Source organism: Talpa occidentalis, unplaced genomic scaffold, assembly GCF_014898055.3.
Source record: "Talpa occidentalis isolate TD23 unplaced genomic scaffold, MPIMG_talOcc4v2.1 talOcc4.17, whole genome shotgun sequence".
Classification (NCBI taxonomy): Eukaryota; Metazoa; Chordata; class Mammalia; order Eulipotyphla; family Talpidae; genus Talpa; species Talpa occidentalis.
The window spans coordinates 38,606,538-38,626,940 of record NW_023601754.1 but is presented as its reverse complement, the minus strand read 5'-3'; the positions used below and the strand labels follow the sequence as shown (position 1 = coordinate 38,626,940).

General features: G+C 55.9%; 1 protein-coding gene across 1 annotated transcript; it reads right to left on the bottom strand.

Annotated features, from left to right (window-relative positions):
- Window positions 1-6,850: 6,850 nt before the first annotated feature.
- MAG (myelin associated glycoprotein) lies at window positions 6,851-19,176 on the bottom strand. The gene is made up of 9 exons (XM_037517906.2): window positions 19,131-19,176; window positions 18,600-18,968; window positions 16,242-16,538; window positions 15,899-16,156; window positions 14,069-14,329; window positions 9,548-9,835; window positions 9,112-9,208; window positions 8,325-8,424; window positions 6,851-7,368 (listed from the first exon to the last, which is right to left on the bottom strand). The coding sequence occupies exons 1-9, from the start codon at window positions 19,174-19,176 to the stop codon at window positions 7,204-7,206; spliced, it is 1,881 nt and encodes a 626-aa protein (XP_037373803.1). The 3' UTR covers window positions 6,851-7,203.
- Between the last annotated feature and the right edge of the window lie 1,227 nt (window positions 19,177-20,403).

Below are 20,403 nucleotides of genomic sequence, written 5' to 3'. Positions count from 1 at the left end.
AGATGCACGGGAGGGTGAGAGGATTCACCAGAGACAGAGCGGGGAACACAACAGGCAGACTGACGAAATACACTGCTGAGGGGAGCAGCGGGCGAGGCAGGAGAGGTCTGCTTGCCATGTGGGGTGCTCCAAGGCCAGCGGGGATCGAACTGGCACTGCAGAGGCTGCGGACAGCTTCACAGCGCTGCGTTCAACCCTCTGCACCACCAGGGAGGCCCAAGTTTCACTCTTAGTGTTACATACTCAAGAGTCTTCAAGGTCACAACCATCCAAGGTGACTTCACTCCGGCACCACTATCGACTCTGCTGATCATTGGGAAGGAAATAGAATGATGAACTTCAGAAAGCAGCCATGTCCTGGGCAGAGGGAGGCCCTTACCCCATTCCTTTTGCTACGTGCAACGAAAAGCCCCGGATATCATAAAACAAATCTGAGCAGACTGGGAGGTGAGCAGAGGGTGTGTGCGGAAGCTTGGGGCCAGAGAGTGGAAAGGTGTGAACCGCCTGGGTGAATTGTCTCTGTGTCTCAACCTCCTCCCCTGAATACTGGGGAAGCTGACACCGGAAATGCCAATGGGCACAGGCAAAAAAAAAGGTCCACAACACCCTGCTTTTAGAAAGAAGCAGGGATGGGGCCTCCCTGGTAGCGCCAGGGGTTAAGTCTCAGCACTGTGAAGCTATCTGCATCCTCTGCAGCACGAGTTCGATCCCTGACCAGGGAGCTACCCACATGGCACAGCAGACTCTCCTGAGTTGCCTGCTGCTCCCCTCAGCAGTGTATTTCAGTAGATCTGCCTGTTCTGCTCCCCACTCTGTCTCTGGTGAATCTTCTTACCCCCTGTACCTCTGGCCTACACCCCAGCTCTTGTATGCATAAATAAATAAATCTCTTTTTTTTTTAAAAAAAAAGATCAAACTCTTACCAAACTCTTTCCATGAGGAAAGCAATGACTGCTTTCCTCCAGCCACATACAGGAGAACCTGCAGCCTCCCCACACCCTGACACCCCCATGGCAAAGTCTGGGGGGGTGGTTGGCTAGATGTCCACCCTTGCCAGGCTATAATGAAGAACCCAGACTCCCCCTGTAGGGTAAGGTAAAAGTATCAGACTTTTATGCCCTCCTGCCATTAGGATCAATGAAGGAACCCTGTGGTCCTGAGCGCATGCCTGATGGCGGGCACCTGAAGTGGGTACACCTGGGTTGAGAGACTGAGTTTATAAGGGCGGCATTACGGGGACGCCAGCAGAAGCCAAGAACGAACGGAAACCGAGAGAAGAAAAGCAGAGAGAACGCCAGGGAGCCCAGATAGAGTGAAGATTTGCTGGGGGCTGGGAGGACTGCCAGCCTCCCGGCCCCCCAGCACCCCTGCCTGCCATATGCCTGGTAGATCTAAACAAAAGACCTGCAAAAGCTACTGAGGACTCTAACTCCTCCTTTACCCAGTCTGCTGGATCAGAAAACCTGCTCTGTGTCCATTCTTGCCACTACACCCCCAGGTAACCCCATTTGAGGAGGTGAGTGTGGAGCTGGACCCTTCATCCCCACTGCCTGGCCTTCCCCACAGTGTTAGTGGGGACCATGTGGGGAGCCTGAAATGCCACCCCCACAGCGGTGTTGAGCACCCCGCCCTGTCCTCACTGCTAGAGAGGCTGGCGGAGAATGCGGACTTCATCACCACTCGAGTAACAAGGCCACAGGGGGAACCCCGTGGGGAGTAGCAAGAGCTACCCTCCCCTACCATGCAGGTGGTTTCAGCGGGTGCCTACCTGGGTATTTAACTCCCACCCCTGCTGGGCAATAACACGGAAAGTTCATCCCCCAGGAGTCCAGGGAGGCTGAGTGGAGGACCTGGACTTCTACCCTTCCACCCCTCTGTGGCAGTCTGTAGGGTAAGGTAAAAAAGTATCAGGCTTTTCTGCCTTCCAGCCATTAGGATGGATGATGGAACCCTGCGGTCCCGAATGCATGCCTGATGGCGGGCACCTGGAGTAGGGTGTGGGCATAGGTAGATGGGATTCACCTGGGCTGAGAGACGGAGTTTATAAGGGTGGCATCACAGCGACGCCAGCAGAAGCCGAGAAGCAGCAGAACCATGAGAGAAGGTCAGAGAGCCCAGATAGAGTGAAGACTTGCTGGGGGCTAGGAGGCCTGCCAGCCTCCCAGGCCCCCAGTACCCCTGCCTGCCGTGTACCTGGTAATCCCAATAAAAGCCTGCAAAAGCCAACGAGGGCTCGAGGACTCTGATTCCTCCCTTACCCCGTCTGCTGGGATCATGGAAAACTGGCACTGTGTCCATTCCTGCCCCCTACACAGTCATTAGGGGATACCCCTTCATTTCACGGGAACAGTGTCGGGGAGACCTGCTAAACACAGATTCAGATCAGATGCAATCCTATCACATAACATCCAACATGCGCAAAGCACAGACTTTACCACTCAGACAGGGTTATTGAATGTGAATGAGCTCTCCTCTGAAGACAGGAAAAGCCTGTACTGCTAAGTGGCTTGCCAAAAAACCTTCATGTGTCAGTAATCCTGGCATAGAAAACACATATTTGCATTAAAATTATGTTATAACTTAAGCTTTTGCGGAAAATGAAGTCTGATTTTAATATTGCTGCCTGGCACAAATCAGGCCTGGAAGGTGAGCAACCAATTTTCACTGGCTTAGGAGAGACCTTAATTGACTCATTTCATTGGACATGCCCTGGAGCCATGGCTTCAGGTACTGCTGGATCCAGCTATTCAAATAATTTTCATCAGGACTGTGCCTCATTTTCTCTCTTGAATCTATTTTTCTGTATGTCAACTTCATTTCCAAGCAGCCTCTTCTATAATCAGAGAGAGAGAGATGTCTGTCACCTACCCCCCCCAAAAAAAAACCCCAAAAACCTCTAAGCTGACTGGAAAGGGCATGCCTCTGTCCAAATAGCTCCAGTGAAAAAAACTGTAGGCCTAACTCTCATTTGACAGATTTGAGTTATCCCTCATCAGATCGCAGTGTAGCTGATGCATTGAGGGGTTCTGACCCTGACTTGAATGTGGGGGATTCCCCAAAGGAAAATGAATGCTGTTTCTAGAATAGGAGGATGTACATATCCAGTGAGCCCCGAGGCTGGACAAGAGCACCAGGCCCTTGAGCACAGCCCGAGACCCCATTTTTTCCTTCACCTGGGCTGGAGGTTGGGCCTCCTCTGTTCTCACCGATCATGTGGGGCCCCTGGTGGCCACGAGGAGGCACTGCCGCCCCTAACCTGAGAAATCAAGGCCTTTCCTGCCTAGTCTTGTGCGCTGTAGTTGAAATCAGATGCCCCGCAGAGAAAATACTCACCTTTACCTGACTTTCCATGATAAAAATTATAATACGTCGCCCTCCAGCCGCAGGCCCCCAAGCAATTCCCTGGACCATAAAGATGGGAAAGCCCTTTGAAAGACACACAGACTCTCCCTTTGGAAAGTGCTCAAGCCTCAGCCCCGGAAGGCCTTCGCCAGGCTGATGCCCACCGGTGCTTTGTCCCCAGAGCCTCCCCAGCCCCTCAGCTCCTTCCTGGAGCTCCCCACAGTTCCCCCAAAGGTCTGCGTGTAACTGCGCTGTCCACTGCACCCAAGAGGCCACTCGAGACTGGATGCTCCGGCTGCTTTGTGAGCGTGTGCTGGGTTACAGGGGTGTGCTAGCACTTTCCTTTGTGGTCAGCTGAACACGCACTGCCCATGAAGTGGGGGCTGCAGGAGAACACTCATGACCGTGTCCAGGAGGCCTGGGCACAGCTCGCCTGCTGAGAGGGGCCAGGTACAGTAGATGGGAGCCTGCTGTGGGGGTGCTACTGAGGGCATGGCCCTGTCCCGGGGGTCGGAGATGCCACCCCCTTCTAGGGGCTTTGCTGGGAGGATGGGCTCCTGGGGTGAGGTCAAGCAGGGTCTCTGGGTTCTGCCATCATTTTTCTCCACTGCAGTGGGGAAGGTGTGGGGGATTGACATTCACTCAACAGCCATTCTATACTCTCCTTGCCTGCCAAGGCTCCTGCAGCCTCAGTTTCTCCTCCTGCTCCACCAACCTTGCCACCCACCCCAGCCAGCCAGATATAAAGATCCGGTCATGGGATAGTTTGAGGATCTTGGTCTCCAGAAAGGCTGTGAATAGCAAAGCCCCCCTCCCTGTGGTTGCTGTGCACGGAGCCAGCAGTGCTCGGCCCCTCTGGTCTGATTGGCGGGACCAGCGGGAGAGCCAAGGCGCTGCATTCACGGGGGGTTAATATTCACTTTCAAATACAGACACGCCTCGCGCATGCAGCTTGGGACCCCAAGCTCCCATGTGGTTTGCACGTCGGCATCTCCCCGTCGAACTGGAGAAACGTGGTTATTCTTTCCCAGCAGACACCCTGCGGGTTAAACGCAGCCCTGATCACCCACGATGGCCATGGCCGTTCGTTGCCTGGGCAGGAAAATGATGGTGAATGTTCACACAGCGTGTAAGGGGAGACGCATTTTAGTTTCTGCGGAAGAAATAATAGGATTTGGGCCTCCCCGGTGGCGCAGCGATTGAGCGCTGGGTTGCGAAGCTGCCCACAGCCTCCGTGGCGCCGGTTCGATCCCCGGCTGCTCCCCGGCCCCGGAGGAGGATCCCACATGGTGCGCAGACCTCTCCTGCCACCCGCTGCTCCCCTCAGCAGTGTACTTCGGTCCTTCTGCCTGCTCTGCTCCCCGCTCTGGCTCTGGTGAATTCTCTCACCCTCCCGCGCTTCTGACTGTACCCAGTGCATGTATAAACAAAACAAACAAACAAATATAATAAATAAATAAATAAAAACATGCCTCTATTAAAAAAAAAAAAAAAAGAAATAATAGGATTTAAGGCCTGCAGCGAAGTGGGCGGCTGCTCCACACCTGTCGCTGTAACAGACCACCCAGCCTCGGGGGTGAACGGGGCGCCCCTTGTGTTATGCTCCTGACGCCGCAGCTCAGAGGCGGGCTGGGAGCTGCAGGGAGGGTGTCCCTGCTGCGCTGTCCGGGCCTCAGCTTGGACACACGACGGGAGGAGGCTCCGGGGACAATATGCCCATCGCCTGTTTTAAATATTAAAGCCTCATGAAACTTCTAATTACAGTAGTAAAAACAAACCCACAAATACTGTTTTCCTATAAAAATACCAGTCCACATTAGGCATCTATGTGGCTAATACTGGGGGAAGGCCAGAGACATGCGGGGGAGACAGAGTGGGCAAAGAGTCGGGCTTCATGTATCACCTTATTAGATGATCCCCTGACCCAGGCTCCTGCTTGCGCATAGCCTCGGCCTCATCAGGACGCTCCCTGATGGACTCACTGATTCCACCTGCCCCTCGGACCAAAGAAATTTTAGGTCGCTGACCCTGACCTCCCTCCTTAACAGACTTGGCTCCCGAGTGCTCGCAACTGCAGCCTGGAGATCCTGGCAAGCACTAGGGAGCCAAGGTTGTTAAGGAGGGAGGTCAGGGCCAGCCACCAAAAAACTCTTTGGTCCGAGGGGCAGGTGGAAACGTGAGTCCATCAGGGAGCGTCCTGATGAGGCCGAGGCATGCGCAAGCAGGAGCCTGGGTCAGCGGATCATCTAATAAGGTGATAAATGAAGCCCCACTCCTTGCCCAGCAGGAAGGTTTTAAGGAGGCTTGTAATACAAGGGACCCAGCGGGCCTCCCCAGTTAGCGCAGCGGCTGCGCGCTGGCTTGCGAAGCTGCCCGTCAGCCTCTATGGCGCAGGTTCGATTCCTGGGCCCTGGGCGAGGGGGCCCACTTGGCGCGCAGACCTCTCCTGGTCTGCCGCCCGCTGCTCTCCTCAGCTCTGGCTCTGGGAATTCTCCCGCGCTTCTGGCTGTGCTTGTATATAATTGTAGAAAAACGGGGGGGTCTCCCCTCCCACCCTCTATGGCTCAGCAGTTGTTAAACGCTGGGTTTGCCCCACACACTGCTCCCCATCAGCAGTGTACGATCAGCAGTCTTCCTGCTCTGCTCTTAGACCCTGAATAATGCCTCTGCCCTCCCCAGTCAGAGCTCGGGTCTCAAATGGGGGCTCCACAGTTACAGTTGGGGGCCCTCAAGAGAGCGATGTCACCTCTCTGTGCCTCGCCCTCTCCAGGCTCCCCACATCGACACCTCGGAAGCAGCTGGAAGACTCATGAAAAAGGCGATTTGGGCTGGGGTGCTGCCTGAGAATTCACCTGACAAGGGCCCGGATGAGGCTGATACTGTCCATGCAGGGGCCACCCTCCCCACTTGGAGAACCACTGTCTTAGTTGAGGGTTCCCGAGATGAATGACTACAAATCAGGTAGCTGCACATGGCACTCAGCAAATGTCAGTTATTAGCATCATTTATACCAGAGTCTGGCTCTTTTAAAAGTCCTGACAGATAACGTGGACATAGATGATGTAGAAAAAGAAAAAGAACTGAGTGCAAGTCCTGGGCTTGTGAGGGCTGTGAGGGATGGAAGGCCATCCAACACGGGCACAAAAAGCACTGAGATCTGGGTCCTTAAAGTCAGAGAGTGAAGCCAGTCAGGTGTAAGACAACAGGGAAGAGCGGGGACTGTGGCAAACAGGAAGCATAGGCCTTTCCAGAAGGGGCAGCCGCCATGTCTTTCAGTGAGATGTGGCCATGTGCAAGTGCCAGCCCAGTGGCACCTGCTGCTCTGACTGGCAAAGGGAAAGTGGCAGGAATGAGGGTTGTTACATGAAATGACCCAGAAGTCAAACATAGCAGGCGACAGAGCAACCTCGTGTCAGTTGTCCTGGCCCCACAGGACCCAGCAGAGGGCAAAGAGAGGGGTGGCGGTCACCCCAAGATGGATCAGAAGTCATCAGAAGCTAGAAGAGTTTTTGACTTGGGGCATTTATTTCATGTCCTTTCCATACATACAGGCCCTGGGGCCAGGCATGGGGGCAGGGAACCAGGCATGGGGTAGCAATAAATAACACGGACAGACAGAGCTCCCCTCCAGACAGATGAGGTTAAAGGAGATTAGAGGGGAGCCACAAGGTGGGGGTGGGGAGTGGCAGGGTAGGGGCAGCTAGGAAGGAGGGGGAGGTCAGGCCCCCAGGACCTCGCTGGCACCTGCCCCATCCCTTTCCTGCCCCAGGCCCCTCTACTTTGGGAAGGAAGGGAGCCCACAGCCAGTGGGGGCCAGCGAGGGTCCTGAGGGGGGTGGCCACACGGGCCGCCCCCACTCCCTCACTTGACGCGGATTTCGGCGTACTCGGCCAGCTCCTCCGTCAGGGTGTAGCTGTCCTTGGTGGGTCGTTTCCCCAGGTCCGAGTGAGAATAGCTCAGGTCCAGCTCCGGGGGCTCCCCCCGCAGGCCCAGCAGCCTCCTCTCAGATCCCAGGCGCCTCTCGCTCTACGAAGGGAACCAACCCTTTAGCAGAGTCCGGGTCCACCTTCTCTGGATGCAAAGGCTGGGGTGGCGTGCACCCCACAGCTCCAGAGTTGCACCCCAAAGCCCTGCGGAAGCCTCCCTGCTCGAGGTCTGTCAGCGCCGCTAGTCCCGCAGCTCCTGGCTCGTACTTGGGGCCTTCGCTCCACGCCTTAGCAATGAGGGGCTTGTTGTTTAGGGGTCCCCTCCAAATTCGTCTCTGGGGAGTCTTCTTCAACATGGGAATTGGGGGTGGGCTGCCTAGTAACACTTTCCCAGATTAAAGCCACTGGCCGGGGCCCACCCTTCCATGTTTCTGTAAACGCTGCTTCGGCGAGCCCGTCCCCTGGGTTTGCATCTGCTGTGCTTCCCTGTTCACCCTGGGGGGCCCTGCAGGTGTGGCTTCGGCTTCCCCATCACACTCTCATCCCCACGCCCCGACCCCACACGGGCCGCTGACACACACACAGGACAGTGGCCACGGACAGACAGCGGGACAGCGATGGGACAGGGCAGACGAGGCCAGCAGGGCCGGACTGAACTGGGGTCCATGCAGGACGCCTGACGGGGACACACACACATGCACGCCAACCCCCAGGCCCCACGAGGGCCCAGGGCTGGGCACACTGAGGCCCCCGGAACCTACCTCCTGGGGCGCTCACTCCAGGGTAGAGACCTCTCTGGACTATTGGAGAAGGAAATGCAGTCATAGACCCAGGCAGGGAGCACGAGGCTTTCCCTGGGGCCCCGAGTCCCCAGAGCCCCCTTCGTAGCCTCGGCCTAAGCACCCCCTCCCAGTCCAGGTCCAGGCCCTCGGCACACCCTCTCTGTCCGGGCCGGCCTCCCTCTGCCCTTTGGCCTCCCAGGCCCCTCCCAGGCCCTCGGGATCCCTGCATCCGGGTCCTCCTGCTCGCCTGGAGCCACAGAGCTCTGGCCCTCACCTCATACTTATCCGGCGCCCCAGAGATGCGGAAGTCGCTGCTGAACAGGACGGGGGGATTGTCCCCCGCCGAGAAGCTGGGGCTCTCTGTCACGTTCTTTCTGCAGGGCAGGACACGTCAGCCCCAGCAGGACTCCCAGGGCCCCTCCCTCGCCCTCCCTACAGCCCCATCCACCTTAGGAGTCGGGCCTCAGGCACCCCAGGCTTGTTCCCACCCATCTCCCTAAGATGGTGCCCGCCACGGCCGCCCCCTGCTGTGTGGCTGAGGGCGGGCCTCGGGGCCCTGGTCCCTGCCCCGCTGTGGGACCCCAGCCTGGCGTCCCTGGGTGCCCCTCGGCCCTGGGTCTGTCTCCCCGGATGTGGAGCAGGGAGGGTGAGTCATTTTCAGGACTGCCTTGAGGAGGGGAGATCTCTGCGCACGGGGGCGGCAGGTGGGTGGGGCTGGGAGCATTTTTGCTGTGATCCCTGGGGCCTCTGGAACCAACTGTGACTGATGCTGGGGCTGCAAGCCGGGGGAGCCAGGCTTTCCCTCATCAGCCCCAAGAGCATGCGGGAGAATTCCTGCAGGGCAAGAGGCCAAAGCGCAGAGGGTGGGCAGCAGGGAACGACGGGTGGACAGCATCCATCCAGGCCCCGGGGCCCGACCGACACCACTCCTGCGGGCAGGGGCCCTCTCCCGGCCACGGACCATTCCGGCAGGATCTGCCCTCCCTCGCCCATGCTCCAGGCTCCCTCTGCCCCCGCCCTTGGAGTCTGCCCATGCCCGGTCAGCCTGGCAGGCCACTCACTTTCTGCGCGTCTGGGTGATGTAGCAGACGATGGCGATCAGGATGGCGAAGGCGACCACGGCTCCCACGGGCCCGATCTTGGCCCACATCAGGCGGTCTGGGGACAGAGAAGACCCAGGCGCCCTCAGGGCTCTGGTGGGAGCGAGGACCTGGGTTCTTAGGAAACGGGCCAGGGCAGAGACGACAGTGATGTATTTACACAGCTGGCACATCCTGGCATTGACCGACTAACCCAACGGGCCAGGGAGGGGCCGGCAAGGTCAAGGGATGAGGGGCAGCTGGCCTCCCCCTCTGAAAGGGCGTCTTTACCATTGGATCAACACGCATGGCCTGACGGACGCTTGGTGGCTGACGGCCAGCCTTGGGGAGGGAGGAGCTGGAACCCAAGGGGAGCCCTCTCTGCCGCCATGATTCCCAGCCCAGTCACCCTACTCACGAGCTCCCTGGAAGGGCAGCTCCAGGCTCTGGGTGCCGTAGAGGTTGCGGGAGGTGCAGATGACCCGGGGCGGGGCCTGGGCCTGTCCCCGCAGCGTGAGGATGCTGGTGAGCAGGAGGCCACTCCGCTCTGAGTACACGAACTCCCGCTCCGTCTCGTTCACAGTCACGTTGCGCGATGGCAGCTCGAAGGCCACGGAGGGCTCGGGGTTGGCTCTCACCACGCACAGGCACTGCACCGTGTCTCGGGCCGCTGCACAGTGGGACTCCAGCAGGATCACGGGGGCGACTGCAGGGCAAGACCAGGGGAGCTCAGGGGACTCCCGGGCCGAGGGCAATGGCCGCTGGCCCAGAGGAGCTGCATTTCCCCTTGACACTCTCGTACCTTCTGGAACTTTGCTCACCATAGAGCAGATGGAGGAGCTCCCTGACCAGACCGTCCTCTGGCTGCTCCCTGTGTTCTTAGAAAAAGCTGAATTCTTGGTCCTGGTCCACCAGGCCCCACCGGACCCAGGGACACTAGCCTCTTTCTCCCATGCTGGCTCATGCCCTGCCGCTCAGCAGCCGTCACCTCCTCGCTGTTTCTCACGCTCCTGGAGCTTCTTCCCACCCTGGGTCATTGTATTTCCCCTCAGCCTGCAACCTGTCCCTCACACCTGCCCAGCTCACTTCCTCACTGCCTGTGGTTTCTACCCACACTTTGTCCCTTGCTGCAACCACCCCATGTAACGTGCACCCCACTTCACTATGCATTTGCTATCCCCAGCACTTATCTCTCCCCACTCCAGGGTGACAGCGGCCCACCCAGGGGCTGCGAGGAGACTCACAGAACCATTCCCAGCAGAGGGCGCCTATGAGCACCACCTCGGCAGGGTGCAGAGGTTGTCCCGTCTGGGGTTCAGAGGAAGTGGGTGGGGGGAGGTGGGAGCATCTAAGACCCACGGGGCAGGTAGGCTCTGTCAGGAGCCGTGGGCGTCAACACAGTCTCCTGAGTCTTCACACATCCTCTTCCCAGCAAGGCAGGCTTTCTCGCTGATCCCCTCTGCCCTCACATTTTAAATGTGCCCTTCACACAGCAGCCAATCTGAGGAGATGTGGGATGAGCTTGAATTTCCTCAGCAATCCCTTCAGTTTGTCCTGCAGATGCCTAGAGTCTCCCTGCACCATGGACCCCCCAAATGGCTCCCCATAGCAACTGGCTCCAAACATTACCCTCCTCCCAAGATCATTTTGTCAAGCTTTGCTGCCATTTGTATTACCCCCCCAAAAATGCTGCTAGTGTAGCTTTTTTTCCCTTTCAATTTCCAAAATCAGTAATTATAATAGAACATTGAATGTTGCTTTTAAAAACTGGGATTGCTTTCCCTCCAGGAGATTCCAGAACTCCCCTCTGCTCAATCGAGACTGAACTACGGTTCTGTCCTGACCCGAACCCTCTTCCACATGGGCAAGAGACCCCTGCCCCACTCACCTCACCTGTTTTCAAGTTTCACTAAAATAGAAATGCAGGATACACCCCAAATTCTATGTACACAGAGAGGCACCATGCTTGCCGTCGTGTCAGTGAATCAACACACCATACCACAAATTATAGCAACAAACCTAAGTTGAGAATCAATTCATTTTTTAAAAAATCCTTTCACCAGGCCCTTGCGCTGGTGCTCCAGGGACGGTACCCGTCCCAGAGGCTGTGGGCTTGAGGACACCTGCCACATGGCTCATGGTGTCACAGCTTTGCAGGCAGCCAGGGAGATCTATAGAACGCTGGTTGACTCTAGACAAACCCCATGCCCCACAAAGAATGGGAGACTGGGGTGGGGCGGCTTTGTCTCAAACCCCAGCTCAGCCATCTGCAGGCTGGGCGGCCCCAGTCAGCCCACTCGGCTTCCCTGCGCCTCTGAGTTGGAGTTCTCCCCTGTGCCAACAACAGTGATGGCTTTTAACTCACAGAGGCTGGGGGCTCCTCAGACAGAGACTCCCTCCTTAGCATGTTCAGTTCACCTGGGGGCTGTGACTAGAAGCACCTGCCAGCAGAGGGCGCCTGTGAGCACAAGCTCTGTCTGAAGTTCAGAGGAAATTTGGGGGGAGGGATGAGAAGGGTACCCAGGACCCATGGGGCAGGTGGGCTGTGTCATGACACATAATCTGAGTCTTCACAACCCTCTTTGGGGTAAGATACTGTTGTCAAACCCATTTTTCAGAGGAGAGAATGAAGGCTCAGCAGAGGTGAAGCAGGACACCAGTAACACCAGTGTGAACAGGCCCCTCCCCCAATCAAGCTATTGTGAGAGCAAAATAGGTCAAGACGTGCAGAAAGCTCAGACTCGTCCCCCGCGTGTCGTGAGCTAATCAGCGAGGTGCCTCCGGCTGCCGTGTGCCTTCTGGGCTGTGGGATCAGCCGCTCCAGAAACATCGCTGCCTCTGTCAGTGAGCACTGAGGCCTGCGCTCGGGGACACAGACGAGGGGGACAAAGTGAGGCCGAGGGGTGGCTCTGCCCTGCCCAAGGCCGCACTCCCAGGGCATGGGCACTGACCGGCCTCTGAGAAGCAGAGTGCTAAGGAGGGGTGGGGACAAGCGGCCTCTCCCTTCAGCGGATGGAAGGCCTTGCACTCCAAATGTTTGTTTTCAAAAGAAACCAGATTAACTGAGTCCTTCCTTGAGTGTCAAGGACTGTAAGGGAGGAGAGAGTGGAAGGGGGTAGGGCAGGCAAGAGTCTAGAAGAATTCTAGACCAATTCCCCTGTGCAGTCTGGGGGAACTCTCACCTCTACTTTCTCCTCAGAGATTTCCAGGGTGGCCAGAAGCTCAGCAAAATAACTCTGGTAAAGGATATAATTCTGGCTCAGAGTAGGCCCTTCCTGGAGGGTTGTAGCCACTGCCTTTATTATACAGGAGGGTCTGCAACTGAAAGTGTCTGTGAGATGGTGTGAGATATGTGTGTCTGTGAGGTAATGTGAGATGGTATGAGGTAGTATGTGTGTGAAAAGGTGCATATGTGGGTGTGTGAGGTGGGTGCCTGTGAGATGTGTGTGAGGTATTGTGTGTGAGGAGGTGTGTGTGAGGTGGTGTGTGTGAGGAGCTGTGTGTGAGGAGGTGTCTGTGAGGTGTTGTGTGAAGTATTGCGTGTGAGGTGTGTGTGAGGTGTTGTGTGTGAGGAGGTGTGTGTGAGGAGTTGTGTGTGAAGTGTGTGTGAGGTGTTGCGTGTGAGGTGTGTGTGAGGAGGTGTGTGTGAGGTGTTGTGTGTGAGGTGTTGTGTGTGAGGAGGTGTGTGTGAGGCATTGTGTGTGAGGTATTGTGTGTGAGGTATGTGTGAGGTGTGTGTGAGGTGTTGTGTGTGAGGAGTTGTGTGTGAGGTATTGTATGTGCGGTGTTGTATATGATGGGCTTCCTCTGATTCTCAGATGGTTCTGACTCTAACTCCTAAGAAACACTCATTTGGGGTGTAACAGAGGAAGGAGGTGGCAGGGGTTGCTGCGCCCAGGACAACAAGGATGGAGAAAGCAGAGTGGAAATACCCGTGGTCACATGGGCTGTTGCCAGGAAGTGGAGAGGGAGGGCGGGTGCAGTGGTGGAGTGGCCAGCCACACTGTGGAAAGTGCCACCAGGGGAAGACTCTGTCTCCACCATGTACTCATTATGGCCATGTACAAGCATTGGGTACAGACTGTGCTCAGTATCTTCTGGCAAATTCATGAGGCAGGACCTGCTGTCGGGGGAGTGATGGGAGCTGGGAGAGGTCAAGTTCAGAGGTTAGGAGCTAAGCAGAAGCAGGAGAAATGGAAGGGAGGAGGTGATGTTCCAGAGGAAGTCACTGGAGTGGGAACTGTGACTTGGGAGCTGGGACCCACGGGAATGATGGGAGTGGGGCAGGGGTGCTGTCCACAGAGGAGTCAGGAGAAGCTCTGGTTCGGGTCATTTCCAGGGCAGCTCAGTAGTTCTGTGGCTCGTCTTGCCTTTCTACACCTCCCCACCTCCCATGGTCCTCTGCGCTCGACATCTGCTTGATCTAAGTATTCTGGAATAAGAACACAGCATGAGGGCAACTGAGCAGTGAGAAGAGTAGGAGGAGCAGAGACAGCCTCACTTGAAGCTCAAACTCTGCTCTTTCCTAGCTTGAGGCTTCGGGCCGGTGGCAGAACCACTTCCTCCATCCCCTTCTCTGGAAACGGGGGACAGTAGCAGAACCTCCCTCAGAGGGATGTTGTGAGGAACTGAAATGAGCGGCTCCCACAGTGCCTGGCACGTAGGGACGCTCCACGAGGGCTAGATGTCCTAGTTATTTCTTTAGTTAATGCAAAGAGGCGGTGGCCCCAGGATCCAGAAATTTCCATCATCAAAAGTGCACCCCAGAATATTGAGACAGTGTTTTCAGGTGGGACTTTCTTCCTGCTGTGGACTCAGCTTCCTGAATTTCCCCTCCTCGGCTGGTGTTGGGGTACAGGGGTGCCTCCCAGGAACCCAGTGACCCTTTAAACAGCCTGCCTCGGAGCAGGGAGAAGGGGTTGTGGGGTCCGGTACTCACACTCCACGGTGATGTTGAAGGCGGTGCCTCTCTGGCCGTACTGGTTCTCGGCCACGCACCAGTACTCGCCGTCGTCCTCGGGCTTGACGGCGGGCAGCTCCAGCTGCAGCTCGTTGTTGTAGAAGACGGTGTCCACCACCTGCTTCTCTTTGAAGACCGTGATGATGGAGAGCGGGTTGCTCTGTGTCGAGCACAGGATGGAGACCGTCTCCCCCTCCACGGCCACCATCGTCCCGTTCACTGTTGGCTTCCAGGGAGCATCTGGGGACCAGGATGGGGAGCCGATGGTCAGCAGCCACAGGGTGTCTCTTCTGCAGCCAGCACCCAGCCCCAGGTGTGACCCCAGACGCCCCAACCTGAGCCTACCAGCTCAGCCTGGCTCAGGCCTGGCTGCCTTGTTTAGAACACGGGGCTTGCGCTTGAGGCCCTTCCAGCTGTGTCTGGACCCACGTTTAACCTCTCGGCCTCATTTTTCTTATCTGGAAATTGGGCTTAATGATAGTTGCAACCTTCAAGGGGGCCCCGAGGACCTAAGTGGCAGGCCCTGTTCTAACCTGAACAAGGCAGATGAAGTCCATGTGGGCCGATGCTGCAGAGATAAATAAAACCTAGTTGGCGGGATGGAAATCGTGCTTTGGAGACAAATAAGACGGGGGGTGGACGGAAAATCTGCGTAACTCAGTGTTAACTAGGATAGTGAGAGAAGTTTCAGTGAAGCTAGGAAGAGGTGGGTCAGAGCCAGCCTCAGGGCTGTCTGGGGGAGTATTTGTGTAAAGCACTCAGAAACTGCTGATCAAAGTTGGCTGTCGTTGTCATTATTATTATCCCCAGCCCTGGGCATTTTGCCTCAATAACTATTTGTGAATGAATGAATGAATGAATGAATGAATGACTTCTCCCTGGTGCCCAGCTAAGGCTCGCATCTGACGAGCCCCATTCCCTGACCTACAACCTCCAAGGTGCTCACAAGGGCTGGGGAGCCCTGCTTTCCTCTCAACCCCCCTTCATGACAACTAAAATGGGGCTCATTTAAAATACAGATTCCTGGGCCTATCTCAGATCACCCAATTCAGCCAGGGTGGCCCCGAGAAACAATATTTAAGAGGCTTTCCTGGGTGGCAGGAACAGTGTCTGTGCATCTAAGTGTGATTGTGTGTGCAGAGTCAACGTTCACCAGATACTTGTGGAAAGAATGAAGAACTGCCTTTGGGGTTAAGTCTCAGCGCTATCACCACTGCGGCCTGAGTTCGATCCCAACCAGGGAGCCACCCACATGGTGCAGCAGACCTCTCCTATCTTGCCTGCTGCTCCCCTCAGCAGTGTATTTCAGTAGATCCACCTGTTCTGCTCCCCATCCTGCCTCTGGTGAATCCTCTCACCCTCCCACCTCTGGCCAGTACCCCAGTTCTTGTATGTGTAAGTAAATAAATCTTTTTTAAAAAAAAAAACAAAACAAACATGGGCCTCCCCAGGTGGCGCAGCGGTTGAGCGCTGGGCTGCGAAGCTGCCCGCAGCCTCTGCAGCGCTGGTTCGATCCCCGGCCACTGGCGAGGGTCCCACATGGCGCGCAGACCTCTCCTGCCGGGCCCTCTGCTCCCCTCAGCAGTGGATTCCATCAGTCTGCCTGCTCTGCTCCCCGCTCTGGCTCTGGTGAATTCTCTCACCCTCCCGCGCTTCTGACTGTACCCAGTGCTCGTATGAATAAATAAATAAATCTTTAAAAAAAAATAAAAAAGAACGCCTGCCTCTGCCAGCCCGCGCTCCACCCTGGGTGAGGCCTACTCCCTAATCTCCCCACTGCAAGCCCGGCTGCAGGCATGGTGGACTCACACATGATGCTCAGCTCCACGGTGCGGTTGTCCTGGCCATAGGCATTCTCGGCCAGGCAGGCATAAACACCATCCTCCCCTGGGGTCACCTCATCCAGCTCCAGAAACAGGAGGTCAGCCACGGCCTCCCGGAGCACCGTGTCATCCCGCATCCAGGTCAGCAGGGGCGGCGGGTTGCTGTCGGCCCCGCAGAGCAGGCTGACGTGGGAGCCCTCGATGGCCTCCACCGAGGTGTTCATCTCCACAATCACCGGGGGGTCTGAGACCACAGACAGAGGGTCAGCACAGCAGGCAGGTGCTGCAAACCGGCCCCGCCCTGACCCCCGGCCCGCACCCAGGCTCACACTTGACATCCAGGCTGGCGTAGCCCTGGAATTGCATGGTGGTGTTGGGGAAGGAGGCCTGGCAGCCCAGCCGGTGGCCGTTGACCTCCCTGGTGGGCACAAAGTGCAGCAGGGACACCTGCACCCAGGTGCCCTCTTCCTCCCGCAGCCGGCCCAGCACCGTCGGCTCCCCCAGGCCGTCGTGGCCCAGCCAGCTCAGCTCCGGGCGCAGCTCCGGGCAGTTGTCAGGCACCATGCAGCTGACCTCCACTTCTGTGCCTGCCACCACCTCCGGGGGGACCACGATGTTGGGGGTGTCTAGTGAGAAGGGGAAAAGGAGGAGGCAGCACTGCGCTACCGGACACCCCACCTTGCCCAGCTCATTCCTGGTACCGATTTCCTCCAGAATTCCCTACAAACTTGGGCCTCCCTGGGGGCACAAGGGGTTAAGCGTCAGCACTATGAAGCTATCTGCAGCATCTGCAGCACGAGTTTGATCCCCATCCAGGGAGCTACCCACATGGCACAGCAGACCTCTGCTGTATCACCCGCTACTCCCCTCAGCAGTGTATTTCAGTCAGTCTGCCTGTTCTGTTCCCCACTCTGTCTCTGGTGAATCCTCTCACCCCCCCTACACACACTTCTGGCCTGCACCCCAGTTCTTCTATGCATAAGTAAATAAATCTTAAAAAAAGAAATAAATCTTAAAAAAAAAGAAAAAGAATTCCCTACAAACTTGTCTTTCTTGGTTACCCTCCACCCAGAGTCCTCTGCGAATCCAGCCACGGAGTAATGATAATGCGAATTGCATAGCAGTCTAAGCACTTTGCAGCATCCCCCTGGCCAGCACTCCCGGCCAGCCATGCTAGAAGCTGGATAACAATATTTTGCTTGATCTGCAGATGAGGCGCCTGAGACCACAGCCCAAGCCCAGTCAGCATGTGCTCTGGGCCTGATATTATCTTCTTAAAGAAGCCTCTCTCCTCCCACTTGTCTGCGTTGGTTTGAGCTTCCACATGTGTGCACAAGTGAGTGTGTGAATATGTATGTGTTGTGTGTGTGAATGTATGTGAGTGTGTATGTATTGTAGTTATGTGAGCCTGTGTGTGCATGTATGAGTGTATGTGGGGCATGTGTATTTTGTATGTAAGTGTGTATGAGTGTGTGTGTGTGTTGTATATGTGTGTGTGTGTCCTGTGTGAGCCTGTGTATATATTACATGTGTGTGAGTCTGTCTGGATTTTTTTAAGATTTATTTTTTATTTATTTATGCACAAAGAGCTGGGGTATAGGCCAGAGGTGCAGGAGCGTGAGAGGATTCACCAGAGACAGAGTGGGGAGCAGAACAGGAGGACTGACTGACATACACTGCTGAGGGGAGCAGCGGGTGAGACAGGAGAGGTCTGCTGTGCCATGTGGGTCAGCAACCTGGCCGGTGATCGAACTCACGCCACAGTGACTGGCAACAGCTTGATAGCGCTGAGATTTTAACCCTGCACCACCAGGGAGGCACCACACATATGTATTGTCTGTGTGTGTAGGAGTGAGTATAAGTGTATGTGGGTGTGAGTGTGTGTGTGCTGTTTATGAAAGTGTGTATATGAGTGTGAGTGTGTGTTGTGAGTAATATATTATGAGTAAACGTGAGTGTGGGTACATGTGTCTGTCTTATGTGTGTGTGTGTGTGTGGTTGTGAGTGTATGTGAGTGCGTGTGTGCCTGTTTGGCCCCTCAACATTAGGCCTCTAGCCTGGCTCCTCAGATTGACTTGCTGCAGTCAGGGAACCCCACGCCAAGGGCTCCTGGCAGGAGCACCCCTCAGAAATCAGGCAGTGAGAATCCCTGAAACCCCGCAGTGGCCTTACTCCCACTGCCAAATCTGACCCATGCTGCATTTTATTTGGCCTAAGTTTAGGATTTTAAAAAATACATCTGAATCAGCAGCCAGTGTTTAAGAATTAGGAGATTACACAGAAAAGTACAATTCTGGTTTTTCTCGTCCATTCAGGCTGCCCACAGCACTGTTCTCCACCAGCCCCGGGCCCGGAGCCGCAGCCCGAGCTCTCAGCACTGTTCCTACCTCATCGCACAGAAGGGGAGGCCGAGGCCAGAGGGGGCAAACAGCTTGCTCGCAGTCACCCAGCTGGGGCAGGACCCAGAGGTCTTTGACCCCTGACCCCACTGCTTTCCTCCCAGGTGTTTCCAGAAGAGTGAGAACACACCTTTTCTCTGAGGGTAGTCAGGCTATTGGGGACCCCACTGCTCCTCCCCAACCAAAGCAGACCTGCCATCCAGCACTCCCCGGAGAGGCGCTGAGCAGGGCGTCTGGTGACCCCCGCCTGCCCAGCCCGGCTGCCCGCACAACCTCTGGGAGACTCACTGATGATGTCCAGGACGCTGTGCTCGGAGAAGGTGTACTGGTTGTAGCCCCCCAGGTCCCCGCGGAAGTAGTACTTGCCGCCCAGCTCGGGGCTGAGGTTGCTCAGCAGGAGGGTGCAGTTCCGCAGGCCCAGGTCCCCTAGGAGGCGGCTGCGGCCCTGGAAGCTCTCATGGACGACTTGCGTGCGTGACTTGAAGACCACCGGGGGGTAGTTCTTGGGGTAGGGACTGTTGAAGTACCAGACACCGTGCACCACGGCCGGCCGCAGCTCATCCGGGAAGTCGAAGCGGCAAGGGATGGACACGCAGGTGCCCTCGAAGGCGGAGATGGACGAGGGCATCCAGGCACCCCAATGTCCCCCTCGAGAGGCTGTGGGTGAACAGGATCCCTCAGGCCGAGGGTCAAGTCCTGCCCAGATCACCTCCCCCTGCCATGCCCATCACCTTCCACTGGCCTGGGGGGTTTAGGTACCCACAGAAACCACTCCAGCCAACTCACTCAGGGGCAACAGCACCCCCACCCCCCCATTACCTGAAATCATAATCCAAAACAGGGGTAGTGTCGTGAGGAATATCATTTTGACAGCTGGGAAGGAAAGTAGAGCGGGTTAGCGGCCAGGGGACACTTAGGTCTGTTGGGGTAACAGCTGCTGCTGTCATTTACAATCTGCTGCACCTCCCCCTGCAGTGACCCTTAGGGCTAATGGCTTTCCCACGGTCCCTAGGTCCGGCTGGGCAAGGAACCAGCGTGCAGGGGGAGAACAGCAAAACTCCCTGAAGCAAGGGGAGTATAGCAAAGTTCCCTGAAAACATAGATAAGACAGATGCTTATCAAAAGATAACGACCACCAGGAACCACTACAAGAATGCTAAAATAGGGCCTCCCCTTGGGGCCTCCCCGGTGGCACAGCGGTAGAGCGCTGGGCTGCGAAGCTGCCCGCAGCCTCTGCGGCGCTGGTTCGATTCCCGGCTGCTCCCCGGCCACCGGAGGAGGGTCCCACATGGTGCGCAGACCTCTCCTGCCACCCGCTGCTCCCCTCAGCAGTGTACTTCGGTCCTTCTGCCTGCTCTGCTCCCCGCTCTGGCTCTGGTGAATTCTCTCACCCTCCCGCGCTTCTGACTGTACCCAGTGCATGTATAAACAAAACAAATGAACAAACAAATAAATAAATAAATAAAAACATGCCTCTATAAAAAAAAAAAAATAAAATAAAATAAAATAAAATAAAATAGGGCCTCCCCGGTGGCACAGCGGTTGAGCGCTGGGTTGCGAAGCTGCCCGCAGCCTCTGCAGCGCCGGTTCGATCCCAGGCCGCCGGGCAAGGGTCCCACATGGCGCCCAGACCTCTCCTGCCGCCCGCTGCTCCCCTCAGCAGTGTATTTCGTCAGTCTGCCTGTTCTGTTCCCTGCTCTGGCTCTGGTGAATTCTCTCACCCTCCCGCGCTTCTGACTGTACCCAGTGCTTGTATAAATAAATAAATAAAACTTTTAAAAAAAAGAATGCTAAAATACCTTATCTCGTCTTTCTAGAACTACCAACTTTAATCCCTTATTGTCTTTCTAAACTTCCTTCTTTCTTCTATAAAGTTCATTGGTTGTTAATTAAAAAATCATAAGAAATCCTTAACGCAAGGCTGACTCAAATGAAACATTACTAAACCCTGTAATAATTAAAATATAGTTTAGGTGAAAAAAATAGTAAAACAAAATGCGATTATATCGTTTAAAAACAAAACTAATGGTCTATCGACTTAGGAATGCGGCTGGGTCCAGATGTAAATCACTGCCCTGTCAGTGATAAGCTA